Source organism: Salmo trutta, chromosome 19, assembly GCF_901001165.1.
Source record: "Salmo trutta chromosome 19, fSalTru1.1, whole genome shotgun sequence".
NCBI classification, from domain to species: domain Eukaryota; kingdom Metazoa; phylum Chordata; class Actinopteri; order Salmoniformes; family Salmonidae; genus Salmo; species Salmo trutta.
The window spans coordinates 56298018-56318216 of record NC_042975.1 but is presented as its reverse complement, the minus strand read 5'-3'; the positions used below and the strand labels follow the sequence as shown (position 1 = coordinate 56318216).

General features: G+C 44.3%; 1 protein-coding gene across 1 annotated transcript; it reads left to right on the top strand.

The window, feature by feature from the left end:
- The first annotated feature begins 7293 nt into the window (after positions 1-7293).
- Positions 7294-17870, top strand: LOC115155026 (septin-5-like). Its single transcript, XM_029701815.1, has 11 exons — positions 7294-7615; positions 10913-11009; positions 11172-11258; positions 11432-11555; positions 13692-13826; positions 13972-14089; positions 15570-15671; positions 15779-15875; positions 16158-16320; positions 16478-16589; positions 16766-17870. The coding sequence occupies exons 1-11, from the start codon at positions 7379-7381 to the stop codon at positions 16835-16837; spliced, it is 1344 nt and encodes a 447-aa protein (XP_029557675.1). The 5' UTR covers positions 7294-7378; the 3' UTR covers positions 16838-17870.
- The last annotated feature ends 2329 nt before the right edge of the window (positions 17871-20199 follow it).

Genomic DNA, 20199 nt, shown 5'->3' with positions numbered 1-20199 from the left:
AAAAACAGAAACGTCCTCTCCTGTCAACTACGTTTATTTTCAGCAAACTTAACATGTGTAAATATTTGTATGAACATAAGATTCAACAACTGAGACATAAACTGAACAAGTTCCACAGACATGTGACTAACACAAATGGAATAATGTATCCCTGAACAAAGGGGGGGTCAAAATCAAAAGTAACAGTCAATGCAGCTGGTGGCCACACCAGATACTAAGTACTGCAGTGCATCTCCTCCTCATGGACTGCACTCTTCCACCAAGGCACCTGCAAGTTTCCAGACATTTCTGGGGGGGAATGGCCCTAGCCCTCACCCTCTGATCCAATGGGTCCCAGACATGCTCAATGGGATTGAGATCCGGGCTCTTCGCTGGCCATGGCAGAACACTGACATTCCTGTTTTGCAGGAAATCACGAACAGAACGAGCAGTATGGCTGGTGGCATTGTCATGCTGGAGGGTCATGTCAGGATGAGCCTGCAGGAAGGGTACCACATGAGGGAGGAGCTTTGAGATTGCCTGCAATGACATCAAGCTCAGTCCGATGATGCTGTGACACACTGCCCCAGACCATGACGGACCCTCCACCTCCAATTCGATCCCGCTCCAGAGTACATGCCTCGGTGTAATGCTCATTCCTTCGACGATAAACGTGAATCCGACCATCACCCCTGGTGAGACAAAACCGCGACTCGTCAGTGAAGAGCACTTTTTGCCAGTCCAGTCTGGTCCAGCGACGGTGGGTTTGTGCCCATAGGCGACATTGTTGCCGGTGATGTCTAGTGAGGACCTGCCTTACAACAGGCCTACAAGCCCTATTGCGGACAGTCTGAGCACTGATGGAGGGATTGTGTGTTCCTGGTGTAACTCGGGCAGTTGTTGTTGCCATCCTGTCCCGCAGGTGTGATATTCGGATGTACCGATCCTGTGCATATGTTACACGTGGTCTGCCACTGCGAGGACGATCAGCTGTCCGTCCTGTCTCCCTGTAGCGTTGTCTTAGGCATCTCACAGTACGGACATTGCAATTTATTGCCCTGGCCACATCAGCAGTCCTCATGCCTCATTGCAGCATGCCTAAGGCACGTTCACACAGATGAGCAGGGACCCTGGGCATCTTTCTTTTGGTGTTTTTCAGAGTCAGTAGAAAGGCCTCTGTTAGTGTCCTAAGTTTTCATAACTGTGACCTTAATTGCCTACCGTCTGTAAGCTGTTAGTGTGTTAATGACCGTTGCCCAGGTGCATGTTCATTAATTGTTTATGGTTCATTGAACAAGCATGGGAAACAGTGTTAAAAGCCTTTACAATGAAGATCTGTGATATTATTTGGATTTTTACAAATTATCTTTGAAAGACCGTGTCCTGAAAAAAGGAAGTTTCTTTTGTTGCTGAGATATATGAAATAAATATATATATATATATATATATATATATATATATATATATATATATATATATATATATATGAATACAGTTGAAGTCGGAAGTTTACATACACTTTACCCTAATACATTTAAACTCAGTTTATCAATTCCTGACATTTAATCCAAGTAAACATTCCCTGTCTTAGGTCAGTTAGGATCACCACTTTATTTTAAGAATGTGAAATGTCAGAATAATAGTAGAGTGATTTATATCAGCTTTTATTTATTTCATCACATTCCCAGTGGGTCAGAAGTTTACATACACTCAATTAGTATTTGGTAGCATTGCCTTAAACAATTTAAACTTCGGTCAAACGTTTTGGGTAGCCTTCCACAAGCTTCCCACAATAAGTTGGGTGAATTTTGCCCCATTCCTCCTGACGGAGCTGGTGTAACTGAGGCAGGTTTGAAGGCCTCCTTGCACGCACACGCTTTTTCAGTTCTGCCCACAAATTTTCTATGGGATTGAGGTCAGGGCTTTGTGATGGCCACTCCAATACCCTGACTTTGTTGTCCTTAAGCCATTTTCCACAACTTTGGAAGTGTGCGTGGGGTCATTGTTCATTTGGAAGACCCATTTGCGACCAAGCTTTAACTTCCTGACTGATGTCTTGATGTTGCTTTAATATATCCACATACTTTTCCTGCCTCATGATGCCATCTATTTTGTGAAGTGCACCAGTCCCTCCTGCAGAAAAGCACCCCCACAACATGATGCTGCCACCCCCGTGCTTCACGGTTGGGATGGTATTCTTCAGCTTGCAAGCATCCCCCTTTTCCCTCCAAACATAACAATGGTCATTATGGCCAAACGGTTCTATTTTTGTTTCAACAGACCAGAGGACATTTCTCCAAAAAGTACAATCTTTGTCCCCATGTGCAGTTACAAACCGTAGTGTGGCTTTTTTATGGCGGTTTTGGAGCAGTGGCTTCTTCCTTGCTGAGCGGCCTTTCAGGTTATGTCGATATAGGACTCGTTTTACTGTGGATATAGATACTTTTGTACCTGTTTCCTCCAGCATCTTCACAAGGTTCTTTGCTGCTGTTCTGGGATTGATTTGCACTTTTCACACCAAAGAACATTCATCTCTAGAGACAGAACGCTTCTCCTTCCTGAGCGGTATGATGGCTGCGTGGTCCCATGGTGTTTATACTTGCGTACTATTGTTTGTAGAGATGAACGTGGTACCTTCAGGTGTTTGGAAATTGCTCCCAAGGATGAACCAGACTTGTGGGGATCTACAATTTTTTTTCTGAGGTCTTGGCTGATTTCTTTTGATTTTCCCATTATGTCAAGCAAAAAGGCACTGAGTTTGAAGGTTGGCCTTGAAATACATCCACAGGTAAACCTCCAAGTGACTCAAATAATGTCAATTAGCCTATCTGAAGCTTCTAAAGCCATGACATCATTTTCTGGTATTTTCCAAGCTGTTGAAAGGCACAGTCAACTTAGTGTATGTAAACTTCTGACCCACTGGGATTGTGATACAGTGAAATAATCTGTCTGTAAAACAATTGTTGGAAAAATTACGTGTCATGCACATAGATGTCCAAACCGACTTGCCAAAACTGTAGTTTGTTTACAAGAAATTTGTGGAGTGGTTGAAAAATAAGTTTTATTGACTCCAACCGAAGTGCATGTAAACTTCCGAATTCAACTGTACATACATACAGTGCATTCGGATAATATTCAGACCTTGTCCCTTTTTCCACATTTTGTTAAGTTACAGCCTTATTCTAAAATTGATTAAATAAAACATTTTCCTCATCAATCTACACACAATACCCAATAATGACCAAGCGAAAGCAGGTTTGTAGAAATGTTTGCAAATGTATTAAAAAGAAAAAAACTGAAATATCTTATTTGTGTAAGTATTTTAAACCCTTTACTATGAGACTTGAATTTGAGCTCAGGTGCATCCTGTTTCCATTGATCATCCTTGAGATGTTTCAACAACTTGATTGGAGTCCACATGGGGTAAATACAATTGATTGGACATGATTTGGAAAGGCACACACCTGTCCATATAAGGTCCCACAGTTGACGGTGCATGTCAGAGCAAAAACCAAGCAATGAGGTTGAAGGAATTGTCCGAGACAGGTTTGTGTCAAGACACAAATGTCCCCCAAGAACACAGTGGCCTACATCATTCTTATATGGAAGGAATTTGGAACCACCAGGACTCTTCCTAGAGATGAGCAATCGGGGGAGAAGGGCTTTGGTCAGGGAGGTGACCAAGAACCCGATGGTCACTCTGACAGAGTTCCAGAGTTCCTCTGTGGAGATAGGAGAACCTTCCTGAAGGACAACCATCTCTGCAGCACTCCACCAATCAGGCCTTTATGGTCCAGTGGCCAGACGGAAGCCACTGCTCAGTAAAAGGCACATGACATTCTGCTTGAAGTTTGCCAAAAGGCACCTAAAGGACTCTCAGACCATGAGAAACAAGATTCTCTGGTTTGATGAAATCAAGATTGAACTCTTTGGCCAGGATGATTCCTGGCACCATTCCTACGGTGAAGCATGGTGATGGCGGCAGCATCATGCTGTGGGGATGTTTTTCAGCGGCAAGGACTGGGAGACTAGTCAGGATCAAGGGAAAGGAGCAGAGTACAGAGAGATCCTTGATGATAACCTGCTCCAGAGCGCTCAGGACTTCATACTGGGGTGAAGGTTCAGTTCCCAACAGGACAACAACCCTAAGCACACAGCCAAGACAACGGAGGAGTGGCGTCGGGACAAATCTCTGAATGTCCTTGAGTGGCCCAGCCAGAGCCCGGACTTGAATCCGATCTCACATTTCTGGAGAGACCTGAAAATAGCTGTACAGCGACGCTCCCATCCAACCTGACAGAGCTTGAGAGGATCTGCAGAGAAGAATGGGAGAAACTCCCCAAATACAGGTGTGCCAAGCGTGTAGCGTCATATCCAAGAAGACTCGAGACTGTAATCGCTGCCAAAGGTGTTTCAACAAAGTACTGAGAAAAGGGTCGGAATACTTATATAAATGTATTCAGTTTTTTTTGCTAAAATAAAAACAGTTTTTGCTTTGTCATTATGGGGTATTGTGAATAAGGCTGTAACATAACAAAATGTGGAAAAAGAATACTTTCCGAATGCACTGTTGGTGTGAGCGAAGTGGAACTCAACGAAGTGCAGGATGCTACTGATGTCAGGGCAGAAGTCCTTTCCTCATTTTGAAGAAGAAGAAAAAACTACCGAACTGGTCTGGTCCTCAATAACACTGGACCAGTGGCAAGTGCCCACTGTACCTGTGTGGCTGGGGCAGGTGAGAAGTGCAATCATGTGGCTGGACTTCTGTTTGGGCTTTTGGATACAATCAGCACCGGCATCAACACTGCAGACCCAAGCTGTACTTTCCAGGAGCAGAGACGTTACCAGCCCTCCAGAAAGTTCAAGAAAAATACTAGACCAGTAAGAATAGGTAAGTCTCCTGACCTGTTTCAATGATTTTCAGTTTCGTAATGTCATCTAGACACTCTGTGGCTCCTCTCAAAAACAATAACACCAATTCACACCTGCAACATACTTGTAGTACAATAATGTTTAACTGATCATCATTCACTGTCTCCACAGCGCTTGAGGTGCCTTCTCCCACTGTGTGCACGGACCCAAGAGGAGCCTGAACGAGACAGAGGAGATATATTATTCTTGCCTCTCTTAATCAATAACACTAGTATAATATACACTGTTGCATGTATTCACAAATGGCCTACACAGCAAGGCGTTATTGTAGAGGTAAGTTATTTGGTCTGTAGAGGCCTACGAGGCTTGGGCCTATTCCTATTTCCCTTTTAACCACTGTGGTAAGAATGAATGCATGTGAAACAGACAAGGATCTCGTCCTGCCCCAACTGGGATCATGAAAGTCACATAGTCCAGCATGCTTTTTGAGGTGCAAGTGCTAGCATGATTTCATGAACGCGTAGCAAAACCTTTTAGTGGCCGCCCTATTGACAGCAGAGATACATTTCTTAAGTTTTAGTTTTCATTCTGTGCAATTCACTCATTTTGCCTTGGGCGGAGAGGAAAATGAGCTGTTGTACAACAAATTTCCTGCAATTCTACACATTTTGCTATAGGCTGGAGAGAAATGTTTGCAGTTTTTAATATGATATCTGAGTGAGACTGACCAACAAAGTAAATGAGGGGGCCCCCGGCTGGTAATTTAACCATGATAACAAGTTTAGATAGATTGATAAATTAGCTGGCCGCTAAAAAAAAAATCTGACATGGGTTAATTGCCTGTCAGTGACTGACATAACAAGATAACTGCTAATGCGCTATCCTAACTCGCAATAGTAGTTGAGACCTAGACCGAGTTCCTAAAAAAAAAAAAAGTGGAGGGGGATTGATCCGAGGGCCTTCAAAATGGGGACCACACATCCCTGCCCTAGACAGTTTTCTTTGTCACAATTAGATGACAGCCTCTCTTCACTCACAAACTACTCTAAAGGTAAGTCACCATATTGGAACGTGTGGACTAGAATAGCGTAGTTATTTATAAGCCTGTTATTTTAGGAGTACCTAGCTAGTTACCTAATTATTCTCTTGTAGTTCTTGGCCATTACTCAACACTTGATCAAAAATAAAAAATGTGGTTTTGAACAGTGTCTCTTCTCTTCATTTTTTTTTTTGTAGGATAGCCCAATACCAGATTGTAGCTTTAGCTAGCTATGAAGCTGTGCCTTGTAAGACTACTACATAGATAAAGCCAGGCACAATCCACATTCAGGTATGGGCTGAATAAAGCAGAAACACCCGCTTTATTATGCTTGTTTTAATATTATTGTTGGCTGCCAAAAGAGTACCGTAAGCAACCTGGTTAGCTACAAAATATCTGTTAACTAGCTAGCTAATTAACAACAGCATGCGTCAAGCTAACTTAGCTAGCAAGCAGATGATGGTCCTCTTCGTCTGGGCGCAGCTGGTTTCTTCCAAGGCCTTTTACAGTCGATGGGGCAAGTTGGGGTTCATTCAGGAGAATTTCTGCATTAGTCAGGTTGTGTTTTGATTATGTCAGGCCATTCCTTGAACCAGGGAAATATTGTTGACGTATTCTGGTCGTATGTCCTGGCACCCCCTTAAAATGCAGTCTACATACAGATGTCCACTTGCTACTTTTATGTCTGTCGTTCCGAATTAGTGTTCCAAATTGCTTGTTGTTTTGGGTCAGTCGGTAGTTGGTGACTTTGCATGTTGTGTCGTGTGGAATCCAACCGGCAGTAGGGTACACAGCAGTTTACTTTGGGTATGTTGTCGGCACAGGACCCCGTGGTTCACTTAACTCAGTCAGTGTTTACCTCAGACTTTGCAAATTTACCACCTATCGATCCCAGAGTGAAACGCGCTATTTAAGGTGTGAAGTAGGGCAATTCCATGGTTAACGAGTGTGAGAAGGTAGACGGGCCTGTTGATCAGACAGTTAGTGTGAGCTGACTGAGGATTCTTCTCTACGAAGCCCTGCATACAGCACAGACCCACCCCCCGCCAGGAAGTGATGCTTAGGCCATTTACTGTACATCTCAATAGTCTAAAGAGGCTTCCTTTACTCATGTCCTTTAACATGAAATAACGAGACAGATGTTAGTTATGTGGTGGACAATCTGTTCTGCATGTATATATCCTAGTTTCCCTCCTCCACTATGTTTCTGCTTTGCTTGCGCTTCAGTGTCTAGGCCGGTATTTGTAAAGCGCTTTCAGACAACTGCTGATGTAAAAAGGCTATATGATTGATATTTGGCTTTATAACCCCCTCCTCCCCCAGTTGTCCAGTCTGTCTATCGAGGAGCCAGAGGATGCAGAGCTGGCCTACACTATGAGAGACCTGCCCCCCACCCCCCCACCCCGGGGTGCATCTGTGGACCAAAACACAACTCCGGGATGCCACACACCTGTCGTTGACCGAGAACCAGAGGGAACTGGGCTCGAGATGGGGCGACCCCCTCACACCCCAGGAGGGACACCCCTGCTTTCTCGGCCCTCCCCTGGTGGCCCCCCTCCCTTCACCCCCCCCAGGACCAAACGTGCCCCCCTGGAGGGAGAGTTTGAGCCGCTGCAGCTGAGGAAGTACCAGCTGACCTCTATGGGGTCGCGGTCCATGGACTCCTCCCCTCAGTCCCGACCACGCAGCCCCTGGGGACACTTTGACCCGTACGACTCTGCAGAGGTGGGTGAGGGGTGGATACGTGTGTGAGTGAGACCTATGTGTGCACAGATGTAGTGCTAGAGTCATTATGAAAACTTCAGGAAGAGTGTGCAGAAATGTGATAGCATTTGTATCTAATGATGTCGTGACCAATAAGCATCTTTTATAATGTGAAACTACAGTGCATTCGGAAAGTATTCAGACCCTTGACTTTTTCCACATTTTATTATATAATATATTACATTGTTTTCCTCAATCTACACACAAGTGAAAACAGGTTTTTAGAAATGTTTGCAAATGTATTACAAATAAACATACCTTTTTTACATAAGTATTTAGACCCTTTTGCTATGAGACTCGAAATTGAGCTCCGGTGCATCCTGTTTCCATTGATCATCCTTGAGATGTTTCTACAACTTGATTGGAGTCCACCTGTGGTAAATTCAATTGATTGGACATGATTTGGAAAGGCACACACCTGTCTATATAAAAGGTTCCACAGTTGACGGTGCATGTCAGAGCAAAAACCAAGTCATGAGGTCGAAGGAAATTACCGTAGAGCTCCTGGACAGGAATGTGTCGGCACAGATCTGGGGAAGGGTACTAAAAAATATCTGCAGCATTGAAGGTCCCCAGGAACACAGTGGCCTCCGTCATTCTTAAATGGACAAAGTTTGGAACCACCAAGACTCTTCCTAGAGCTGGCCGCCCGGCCAAACTGAGCAATCGGGGGAGAAGGGCCTTGGTCAAGGAGGTGACCAAGAACCAGATGGTCACTCTGACAGAGCTCCAGAGTTCATCTGTGGAGATAGGAGAACCTTCCAGAAGGACAACCATCTCTGCAGCACTCCACCAATCAGGCCTTTATGGTAGAGTGGCCAGACGGAAGCCACTCCTCAGTAAAAGGCACATGACAGCCTGCTTGGAGTTTGCCAAAAGGCACCTAAAGGACTCTCGGACCATGAGAAATAAGAATCTCTGGACTGATGAAACCAAGATTGAACTCTTTGGCCTGAATGCCAAACATCACGTTTGGAGGAAGCCTGGCACCATCCCTACGGTGAAGCAAGGTGGTGGCAGCATCATGCTGTGGGGATGATTTTCAGCAGCAGGGACTGGGAGACTAGTCAGGATTGAGGGGAAAGACGAACGGAGCAAAGTACAGAGATCCTTGGTGAAAACCTGCTCCAGAGCGCACGTGAGCACAGCTGGCCCTTTAAAAGTACACAGAGAGCTAAAATTAATGACATGCATGTCAATCTCTCATGGCTTAAAGTGGAAGAGAGATTGACTTCATCACTACTTGTTTTTGTAAGAGCTGAATGTACCGAGCTGTCTGTTTTTAAAATAGTTGCACACAGCTCGGACATCCATGCATACCCCACAAGACATGCTACCAGAGGTCTTTTCACAGTCCCCAAGTCCAGAACGGACTGTGGGAGGCGCATACGACTACACAGAGCCATGACTACATGACATTGTTGTATGGTGGTATCACACATTTTGTATTGTAGATATGTTGTACTGTTTTATCTTTTGTTTTATATGTAATGTGGGTGCTTTAATGTGTCTGGACCCCAGGAAGAGTAGCTGCTGGGGATCCCTAATAAATACATATACCTCAGACTGTGGTGAAGGTTCACCTTCCAGCAGGACAACAACCCTAATCACACAGCCAAGACAAATCAGGAGTTGATTTGGTACAAGTCTCTGAATGTCCTTGAGTGGCCCAGCCAGAGCCCAGACTTGGACATCTCTGGAGAGACCTGAAAATAGCTGTGCAGCAACGCTCCCCATCCACCCTGACAGAGCTTGAGAGGATCTGCAGAGAAGAATGGGAGAAACTCCCCAAATACAGATGTACTTGTAGCGTCATACCCAAGAAGACTCGAGGCGTTAATCGCCGCCAAAGGTTCTTCAACAAAGTTCTGAGTAAAGGGTCTGAGAATACTTATGTAAATGTGATATTTCACTTTATTTTTATATATTAGCAGCATTTCTAAAAACCTGTTTTTTGCTTTCATTATGGGGTATTGTCTGTAGATTGAGGGAAATACTTTTTTCCTTTTTAGAATAAAGCTGTAACAAAGTGGAAAAAGTCAAGCGGTCTGAATACTTTCCCAATGCACTGTAAATGGCCCAACATAGTGCCTTCAGAAAATATTTATACCCCTTCACTTATTTCCCGTTTTGTTACAGCTTGAATACAAAATTGATTAAATTGATATTTTTGCACATTTATTGAAAATGAAATACTGAAATATTTTATTTACATAAGAATTCACACCCCTGAGTCAGTACTTTGTAGATGCTCCTTTAGCAGCGATTACAGCTTCAAGTTGTCTTGGGTATGTCTGTATCTTTGCTTTGGGGATTTTCTCCCATTCTTCTTTGCAGATTTGGCCTTCTAGGCAGAGTTGCAAACAAAAAAGCCAATAAAAAGAAAAGATTAAGATGGGCAAAAGAACACAGACACTGGACAGAGGAACTCTGCCTAGAAGGCTAGCATCCTGGAGTCGCCTCTTCACTGTTGACGTTGAGACTGGTGTTTTGCGGGTACTACTTAATGAAGCTGCCAGTTGAGGACTTGTGAGGCGTCTGTTTCTCAAACTAGACACTAATGTACTTGTCCTCTTGCTCAGTTGTGCACCGGGGCCTCCCACTCTTCTTTCTATTCTGGTCAGAGCCAGTTTGCGCTGTTCTGTGAAGGGAGTAGTACACAGCGTTGTACGAGATCTTCAGTTTCTTGGCAAATTCTCGCATGGAATAGCCTTCACTTCTCAGAACAAGAATAGACTGACGAGTTTCAGAAGAAAGTTCTTTGTTTCTGGCCATTTTGAGCCTGTAATCCAACCCACAAATGCTGATGCTCATCTAGTCTAAAGAAGGCCAGTTTTATTGCTTCTTTAATCAGCAAAACAGTTTTCAGCTGTGCTAACATAATTGCAAAAGGGTTTTCTAATGATCAATTAGCCTTTTAAAATGATAAACTTGGATTAGCTAACACAACATGCCATTGAAACACAGGAGTGATGGTTGCTGATAATGGGCCTCTGTATGCCTATGTAGATATTCCATAAAAAATCTGCTGTTTCCAGCTACAATAGTCATTTACAACATTAACAATGTCTACACTCTATTTCTGATCAATTTGATGCTACTTTAATGGACAAAAATGTGCTTTTCTTTCAAAAACAAGGATATTCTAAGTGACCCCAAACCTTTGAATGGTAGTGTGTAAGTGAGATATTTTTGTATTTCATTTAATACATTTGCAAACATAGCGTGTTTATATCCTGTCTTCTGTCTTCCCTACAGGACATGGACAGGGAGTATGTGGGCTTTGCCACTCTGCCCAACCAGGTACACAGGAAGTCAGTCAAAAAGGGTTTTGCCTTCACCCTCATGGTAGCAGGTGAGACATCTAAATTACTCAGATTACTACTGAAATGAATTATAGACAGAGAATAATCTATTCCAAATAACTTTGTTTTATTTAGGTGAACATTGCCCAACATGTGTTTGCGCAGAAAAAAGTAGATGAGAGAAGAATGACTGACTTGCCTTCTTTCTCTAGGAGAGTCTGGTCTGGGTAAATCCACTCTGGTCAACAGTCTGTACCTTACAGACCTCTACAACAACAGGAAGGTGCTGAATGCAGAGGGTGAGACGGAAATATTGTCAGTAAAACTCATTTCTCAATATGTCCGTTACTATTAACTACTATTATTGTATTGCTATAACAGCAAGTTGTGTCCTTTTGGAATGATTTGCCTCTACTGTTACAACCCTGATCTTCAAGATTGCTTTTATACATCTGTGCGTGTGTGTGTGTAGAGCGGATCGCACAAACAGTGTTCATCACCAAACACACCGTGGGTATCGAGGAGAAGGGGGTCAGACTCAGACTCTCCATCGTAGATACACCAGGGTTTGGTGACGCTGTCAACAACACAGAGAGGTACATGGGTTATCTAGGCCGAAATCATGATTATCTCATGATGATTTGCTGCTATCATAGTCCCTCATGGAATGATGATTCAGTGGCCACGCCCCTCTACTGGGGTACAGATGTAAAAAATCCCTCAATCTGCCCGTTGGCACCAAGTCACATTAGTCCCAAGGTTGCCTTGTTAAATCTTGTTCCTACTTTTAAATTAAATACTCATTAGCTAGGAATGCTGTTTTGAAATGTCTAATACAGCATACTTTGGTGATATTGTTATCAATCTGCTGCATACCCCTTAAATATAAATATACATTTACATGTGCAGGTTGTGCTAACACTCATTAATACAGACGGGTAGATTAGCTAGCCAATGCTAGCATTCACTGGTTAACCTTCCTGGGAAGGGGGTTCTGCTAGCGGAACACCTGGCCTACAGCCAGTGAAATTGCAGGGCGCCAAATTCAAACAACAGAAATCTCATAATTAAAATTCCTGAAACATACAAGTATTATACACCATTTTAAAGATACACTTCTTGTTAATCCAACCACAGTGTCCGATTTCAAATAGGCTTTACGGCTAAAGCACACCATGCGATTATGTTAGTACAGCTCCTAGCCACAAAAAAACCATACAGCCATTTTCCAAAGAAGGAGAGGTGTCACAAAAGTCAGAAATAGTGTTACAATTAATCACTAACCTTTGATTATCTTTGTCTGGTGGCACTCCCAGGACTCCATGTTAGACAAATGTTTGTTTTGTTCGATAAAGTTAATCTTTATGTCCAAAAACCTCATTTGAAATTGGCGTGTTATGTTCAGAAATGCATTGTCTCAAACAAACATCCGGTGAAAATGCAGAGAGCCACATCGAATTACAGAAATACTCATCATAAACATTGATTTAAGATACTAGTGTTATACGATTAAAGATACACTTCTTGTTAATCCAGCCGCTGTGTCCGATTTCAAAAAGGCTTTACGGCTAAAGCACACCATGCGATTATGTTAGGTCAGCGCCTAGCCACAAAAACCATACAGCCATTTTCCAACCAAGGAGAGGTGTCACAAAAGTCAGAAATGGCGTTAAAATGAATCACTTACCTTTGATGACCTTCATCTGATGGCACTCCCAGGTCTCCATGTTAGACAATAAATGTTTGTTTTGTTCGATAAAGTTCATCTTTTTGTCCTAATGCCTCCTCTTTGTTCGCGCGTTTAGTCCAGTAATCCAAATGCACAAAGTCTAGACGGAAAGCCAAAAAAGTTCCATTAGAGTTCGTAGAAACATGTCAAATGATGTTTCTAATCAATCCTTAGGGTGTTTTTATCATAAATATTCAATAATGTTTCAACCGGACAATACTGTCTTCATTAGAAAGGGAATGGAGCTAGCGCTCACGCGCATGACTAAATTAAAGGCTTTCACCTGGGCCATCTGCTTAGTGTGCTCTTATTCGCTCCCCTTTCACAATAGAAGCCTGAAACAACTTCTAAAGACTTGACATCTAGTGGAAGCCTTAGGAAGTGCAATCTGACCCCACGGACACTGGATATTCGATAGGCATTCACTTAAACTACAAACCTCAGAATTTCCACTCCCTGGTTGGATTTTTCTCAGGTTTTCGCCTGCCATATGAGTTCTGTTATACTCACAGACATTATGTTAACAGTTTTGGAAACTTTAGAGTGTTTTCTATCCAAATCTACTAATTACATGCATATCCTAGCTTCTGGACCTGAGTACTTTGGGCACGCTTTTCATCCAAACTTCCCAATGCTACCCCCTATCCCTAAAGAGTTAAGTAACTTTTGAGTGTAATGGAGTTGACTGGTGACTATGATATATATATATATATATATATATATATATACTTGTGTGTGTGTGTGTTTACAGTATATCGTTCACGACATTTGGACGGGAGCTATAATTGAAAAAATGCTTTAACTATGCGTGTCGTTATTGCTTGAATTCGGGCTTGGCTTGACTACTTTCAATGGGGAAAGATTGCTTCTATACCCCACTTCCGTGATTTTCGTAGAAAATGTCACTTTCCCGTGTGGAGCTATAGTGGAGAGTGTACATCTATCATCATGTTGATCCACCATGTTTGTAGTTTCCTCTGAGTGGTGTTTGTGCTCTTTATAGCTGGAAAGAGATAGAGGACTACATTGACCAGCAGTTTGAGCAGTACTTCAGAGACGAGAGCGGCCTGAACAGAAAGAACATCCAGGATAACAGAGTCCACTGCTGCCTCTACTTCATCTCTCCCTTCGGACATGGGTACCAGACTACACACACATGCTACACATACAATACATATTTTCTTTCTCTCAACACAAGTACGAGGTAGATTTTCACAGTAAACCTGCTTTTCCACAATTATTTTAATAATTTTGTCTGTGTGTGTGTGTGTGTGACTCTCCAGTCTGCGGCCGTTGGATGTGGAATGTATGAGGGCTCTGCATGAGAAGGTGAACATAGTCCCTGTTCTGGCCAAAGCTGACAGCCTCACACCCACTGAGGTCCGCAGGAAGAAGATGAAGGTAAGAGACTGTACTGTACCTGTGTTATGATAATCTTTAATTATCTTTACCAGTGCTAATTTTACCTGAGATATTCCTATCTGTGCTACAGAATTTCTGTAATCTATAGCTGTTCTATAATGTTGGGGTATATACTTGCCCTGTGCTGTAATGTTGGGGTATATACTTGCCCTGTGCTGTAATGTTGGGGTATATACTTGCCCTGTGCTATAATGTTGGGGTATATACTTGCCCTGTGCTATAATGTTGGGGTATATACTTGCCCTGTGCTGTAATGTTGGGGTATATACTTGCCCTGTGCTGTAATGTTGGGGTATATACTTGCCCTGTGCTGTAATGTTGGGGTATATACTTGCCCTGTGCTGTAATGTTGGGGTATATACTTGCCCTGTGCTGTAATGTTGGGGTATATACTTGCCCTGTGCTGTAATGTTGGGGTATATACTTGCCCTGTGCTGTAATGTTGGGGTATATACTTGCCCTGTGCTATAATTTTGGGGTATACTTGTGCAATAATGTTGGGGTATATACTTGTGCTATAATGTTGGTGCAAAATGTCAATCAAATGGATTTGTCTTTTATTTTTATTTTTTCCATTACTCTGTCAGCATGGAAGAACATTTTTAACATTTGTAAAAGAGAATATGAAAAATAAAACCCATACATCTTGATTAGATAAGTATTCAACCCCCTGAGTAAGTACATGTTAGAATTACCTTTAGCAGCAATTACAGCTGAGAGTCTTTCTGGGTAACACACCTGGAATGTACAATATTTACCATTATTCTTTAAGCTCTGTCAAATTGGTTGTTTTATTATTGCTAGACAACCATTTTCAGATCTTGCCATAGATTTCCAAGTAGATTTAAGTCAAAACTGTAACTCGGGAAACTTCACTGTCTTCTTGGTAAGCAACTCCAGTGTAGATTTGGCCTTGGGTAGTAGGTTATTGTCCTGCTGAATGGTGAATTCATCTCCCACTGTCTGTTTCTCTAGGAATTTGCCTGTGCTAAACTTAATTTCTTTTTTATCCTGAAAAACTCCCCAGTACTTAATGATTACAAGCATACCCATAACATGATGCAGCCACCACCATTCTTGAATATATGGAGATTGATACTCGGTAATGTGTTGTATTGGCTTTACCTTAAACACAACACTTCATATTCAGGACAAACAGTGAATTCCTTTGCCACATTTTTTGCTGTATTTCTTTAGTGCCTTGTTGCAAACAGGATGCAAATGATTGTGACTTGTTAAGCACATTTTTATTTCTGAACTTATTTAGGCTTTCTTAACAATGGGGTTGAATATTTATTGACTCAAAACATTACAGCTTTTTATTATTTTATTAATTTGTAAAAATCAAGACAAAAAATCTATTTGACTTTATGGATGCAATTGAATCCATTTTAAATTCTGTGTAACACATCGTGGAAAAGTCAAGGGGTGTGAATACTGTATGTGTGTGCCTGTGTAGATCCGAGAGGAGATGGAGAAGTTTGGCATCAACATCTACCAGTTCCCAGACTGTGACTTTGATGAAGATGAGGAGTTTAAACAGCAGGAGCAGCTGCTCAAGGTGACTTCAGACCTGGGGAGGGCTATTAGGGCATCTGTATGTTTTGTCCATTGCATATAGCGCTGACCACATGGCTTAACCATGAAAATCTCTCTTTCTCTCTCTAGGACAGTATTCCTTTTGCTGTAATAGGCAGTAACATCCAGGTTGAGAGTAAAGGACGCAAGTTCAGGGGTCGGCTCTACCCCTGGGGTGTAGTGGAAGGTACGCTGCACAGGCACACCTTCACATTTACACTACAGATCTCACACACACACAACTGAACTTTCCTCGCTGCGGTGAACAGCAGAGTTGGGCCTCACTGAGCTTGCCTGTAAAAAATACACTTGATTTACATTTGAACCAGCATCCGCACAGATTACCGTGAATGCAATCTCCATGAACTACAAGGAAATGACTTGGTCGACAGTGTACCTTCGATTGAATCCCAGCCTAAATGTCTTTCTATGAAAACACACAGACCTAATACCAGTGTTGTGTTGTCAGTGGAGGACCCGGCCCACAGTGATTTCCTGCTGCTGAGGAACATGTTGGTGAAGACTCACATGCAGGACCTGAAGGATGTCACCAGAGAGACACACTACGAGAACTACAGAGCACAGTGTATACAGAACATGACACGCATGGTGGTGCAGGAGAGGAAACGCAGGTTGGTACTAGACACACACACAGAATTACCCAGGCCCATACACACTAAAGTTGGACTGATGTACAACACATTTGGCACAACGGTTGTGCTACAAAGTTTTTCTGCACAAAAAGAATGACATCATTTATTTGACCTTTTGTTTTGTTCTGTGTGTTAGCTTGCGTGATAAGATTCGGAGTGAGAGCAGCGTTGACTTCCCCATGACCCCACTCCCACTGGCCCCCGTAGACCGCGAGACAGAGAGGCTCATCTGGGAGAAGGACGAGGAGGTGAGAACACACACACACGTGCACTCCTAGACCGACAGCACACACACCGTACCTGGATGTATTGCACTGCATAGAAGTTGGTCTTCTTCCAGTCTACGTTTGGAACGTTCTTCTTCAGCGTCTCAAAAAACCTAGACCGACACACTCACTTTCCTTACCTTCTCTCTCACCTCTAGTTGAGGAGGATGCAGGAGGTGTTGGAGAGGATCCAGGAGCAGATGCAACAGGGACAGAAACCAGACTACTGATTTACCAACAATCCTCTTGGGCCTCTGAGGTTCATTCCGTAGACACCTAGAAAAGGGGAGGAAATTTGCATCAGAGGAAGAAACGTGACAACCTCACTCAAATCAGCACCATTCACCTCATTGGTGTATCAGCCTTCGAGGTCTCCATGGAGATGAGATCAGGCAGGAATCCTCTGCATCTGAATGTTCTGAACCCATGTCATTTTTGTTCCCCCAAACTATTTTATGAGAAGGTCCTGTAAACATTGTTACTAATGCTGTGGCCTAGTCTTGATTCCCTACATACCTTAGGTGTCAATTCAGGAAGTAAACTTAGACCGTTGAAGTGTCAGAAAGAAAGAAGCAGCACAAACAGTGTGTAGTAAATGTAATATGATTTATTAAGAATCTTCATTATTATTTGTTTTCATCATACTTTTGTCCTAATGAATAGTTTGTAGTACTGTTATCTTAAACATGGTGGACAGTTGGATCCAAAAGGCAGCCCAAAATGTACAGGCGATATATAACTTCAACTTTCTCCATAGGGAAAACATCTGTGTTTTATATTTATATATAATAACATTGTAGCATGAGGTCCAAGATCCTGCCCACGTCATACAATATTGTACATGGTCCCGGAAAGAAAGAAACATACAAAAAAAACGACATTGAAACGGAACCTAAATCGCAATCTACATGCAAGGTTAAAGAGTAAAATACACACACGTATATGCAAAACAACGTGCATACAATCACACCTATACAAAAATACACCCATACGTACCTACACACAATAGAAAAGTCAAACATCAGAGTGTTCTAAAGAGAAAATATTTTGTTCCCCCACATTTCAGTCTCTCTCCTACCAAAACACACACAGTTGAACACAAAAGGGACATCACACCCACTGCTTTTCTGCTTGCTCTCAGGTCATGTGCATGTGTAGATCAAGGTTGTCACAGTGTTATGGTTGAAGGTGAATGTTATGACTGATTACACACCGACAGGAGCGCGCTGCATGCACACACACGTCAAAATGCTACAACAAAAACAGAACCATGCACCAGCAACAGTAGGTTTATCCACCATAGTGTACAATAGAAAACCCACTGAATATAGTCATACGCACACACACCTGAAACAACCAGTAGGACCATATGAGATTGCTTACATACATATATGATGGTGACTCGAACGTAGTCAGACATGCATAGGCTGGCAAAGGGGCATATAATTCACTGTCTCTCTCACACACACACACAGCAGGTATGCTATGCGTCCAGCCCCCAGAGCTGATCTGTTGTTCTGACACCAGGATAAGGTTTTCAGTGGCTATGATGGGAGAGGGGCAGGAGGGGGGGCTATTGAGCAGGAGAAGAGAAGTCGTCCTGGATGAGACTGCGATGTTGTGGTACTGTTTTATGAATGAATGGGTAGGACCCCTGATGCCTGAGTGAATACTCATCTTATGTTCGTGTGTCTGAGGAGATGAGAGAGACTGGCAGCGGGTAGGCTGAACCTATACCTGTGTCTACAGATAACTTATACCCAAAGCAGCCTCTGGCTGTAAAAGGAGTCAGTGTCCTCTAGAACAATTCATGTATGAGTTCATCCATGGTTCTGTCCCAAATGGCATCCTATTTCCTATGCACTTCCTATTTTGACTAGGGCCCATAGTAGTGCACTATATATGGAATAGGGTACAATTTGGGTGCTACCCATAAGTCTTGAGAGTTAATGTTCTGGGGAGGAATGTTCTGGTCACAAATCCTATAGTCTGAATCAACCTGATGATGTACTCCTTGGTACCTGGGATCAATGCTCCAATGAGCACCAATACCTTCGCTCGCTCTTCCTGCCCTCTCTGTCAGGTTGTGATTGAGTCCAGGGTTGCATTCAGTACGACAGAACGGTGTGCAATGTTGAATTCAGCGGAAACTGTACTGAACGACCAGTTGATAAACTTTGTGATTATGGAGGCAAAGAGGGCGATTACTATATGGTGTGCTGCATGAGTTTTGGTCACACCCATATTGATCAGGCCACACCTCGCTATACTCACCAAACGGGAGCAAACGTTGAAGAATGGTACAAACGTCACACTGCGTAGCAAACGTTGAAGAATGGTACAAACGTCACACTGCGTAGCAAACGTTGAAGCGAACTGAACGCACCCCTGCTGTCCCCACTCTGTTGCAACCTCCCTCCCTCTGTTGCACCCTCCCTCCCGCTCTCTCTCTGTCGCACCATCCCTCCCGCTCTCTCTCTGTTGCACCCTCCCTCCCGCTCTCTCTCTGTCGCGCGCTCTCTCTGTCGCACCCTCCCTCCCGCTCTCTCTGTCGCACCCTCCCTCCCGCTCTCTCTCTGTCGCACTCTCCCTCCCGCTCTCTCTCTGTCGCACCCTCCCTCCCTCTCTCTCTCTGTCGCACGCTCTCTCTGTCGCGCCCCCTCTCTCCCTCTCTCTCTCTGTCGCGCCCTCCCTCTCTCTGTCGCGCCCTCCCTCTCTCTCTGTCGCGCCCTCCCTCTCTCTCTGTCGCGCCCTCCCTCTCTCTCTGTCGCGCCCTCCCTCTCTCTGTCGCGCCCTCCCTCTCTCTCTCTCTGTCGCGCCCCTCTCTCTCTCTCTCTCGCCCTCTCTCTCTCTCTCTCTGTCGCGCCCTCTCTCTCTCTCTCTGTCGCGCCCTCTCTCCTCTCTGTCGCGCCCTCTCTCGCTCTCTGTCGCGCGCCCTCTCTCTCTCTCTGTCGCGCGCCCTCTCTCTCTCTCTGTCGCGCGCCCTCTCTCTCTCTGTCGCGCGCCCTCTCTCTCTGTCGCGCGCCCTCTCTCTCTGTCGCGCGCCCTCTCTCTCTCTCTGTCGCGCGCCCTCTCTCTCTCTCTGTCGCGCGCCCTCTCTCTCTGTCGCGCCCTCTCTCTCTCTGTCGCGCCCACCCCCTCTCTCTCTGTCGCGCCCTCCCCCTCTCTCTCTGTCGCACCCTCCCACCCTCTCCCTCTGTCGCACCCTTGCACTCTGTCGCTCTCTCTCGTGCCCTACCTCCTGCCCACGCCCTCCCTCCCTCTCTCTCGTGCCCTCCTCTCTCTCTCTCGTGCCCTCCCTCTCTCTCTCTCGTGCCCTCCCTCTCTCTCTCTCGTGCCCTCCCTCTCTCTCTCTCGTGCCCTCCCTCTCTCTCTCCCGTGCCCTCCCTCTCTCTCGCGCCCTCTCTCTGTCCCTCTCGCTCTCTGTCGCGCCCTCTCGCTCTCTGTCGCGCCCTCTCTGTCGCGCCCTCTCTCTGTCGCGCCCTCTCTCGCTCTCTGTCGCGCCCTCTCTCTCTCTCTGTCGCGCCCTCTCTCGCTCTCTGTCGCGCCCTCTCGCTCTCTGTCGCGCCCTCTCTCGCTCTCTGTCGCGCCC

Coding starts and splice junctions, on each gene's coding strand:
- LOC115155026 (XM_029701815.1), top strand. CDS start 7,379: ATGGGGCGACCCCCTCACACCCCAGGAGGGACACCCCTGCTTTCTCGG. Junction 11,010..11,171: donor CTTCACCCTCATGGTAGCAG/GTGAGACATCTA, acceptor TTCTTTCTCTAG/GAGAGTCTGGTCTGGGTAAA. Junction 16,321..16,477: donor GTGCAGGAGAGGAAACGCAG/GTTGGTACTAGA, acceptor TCTGTGTGTTAG/CTTGCGTGATAAGATTCGGA.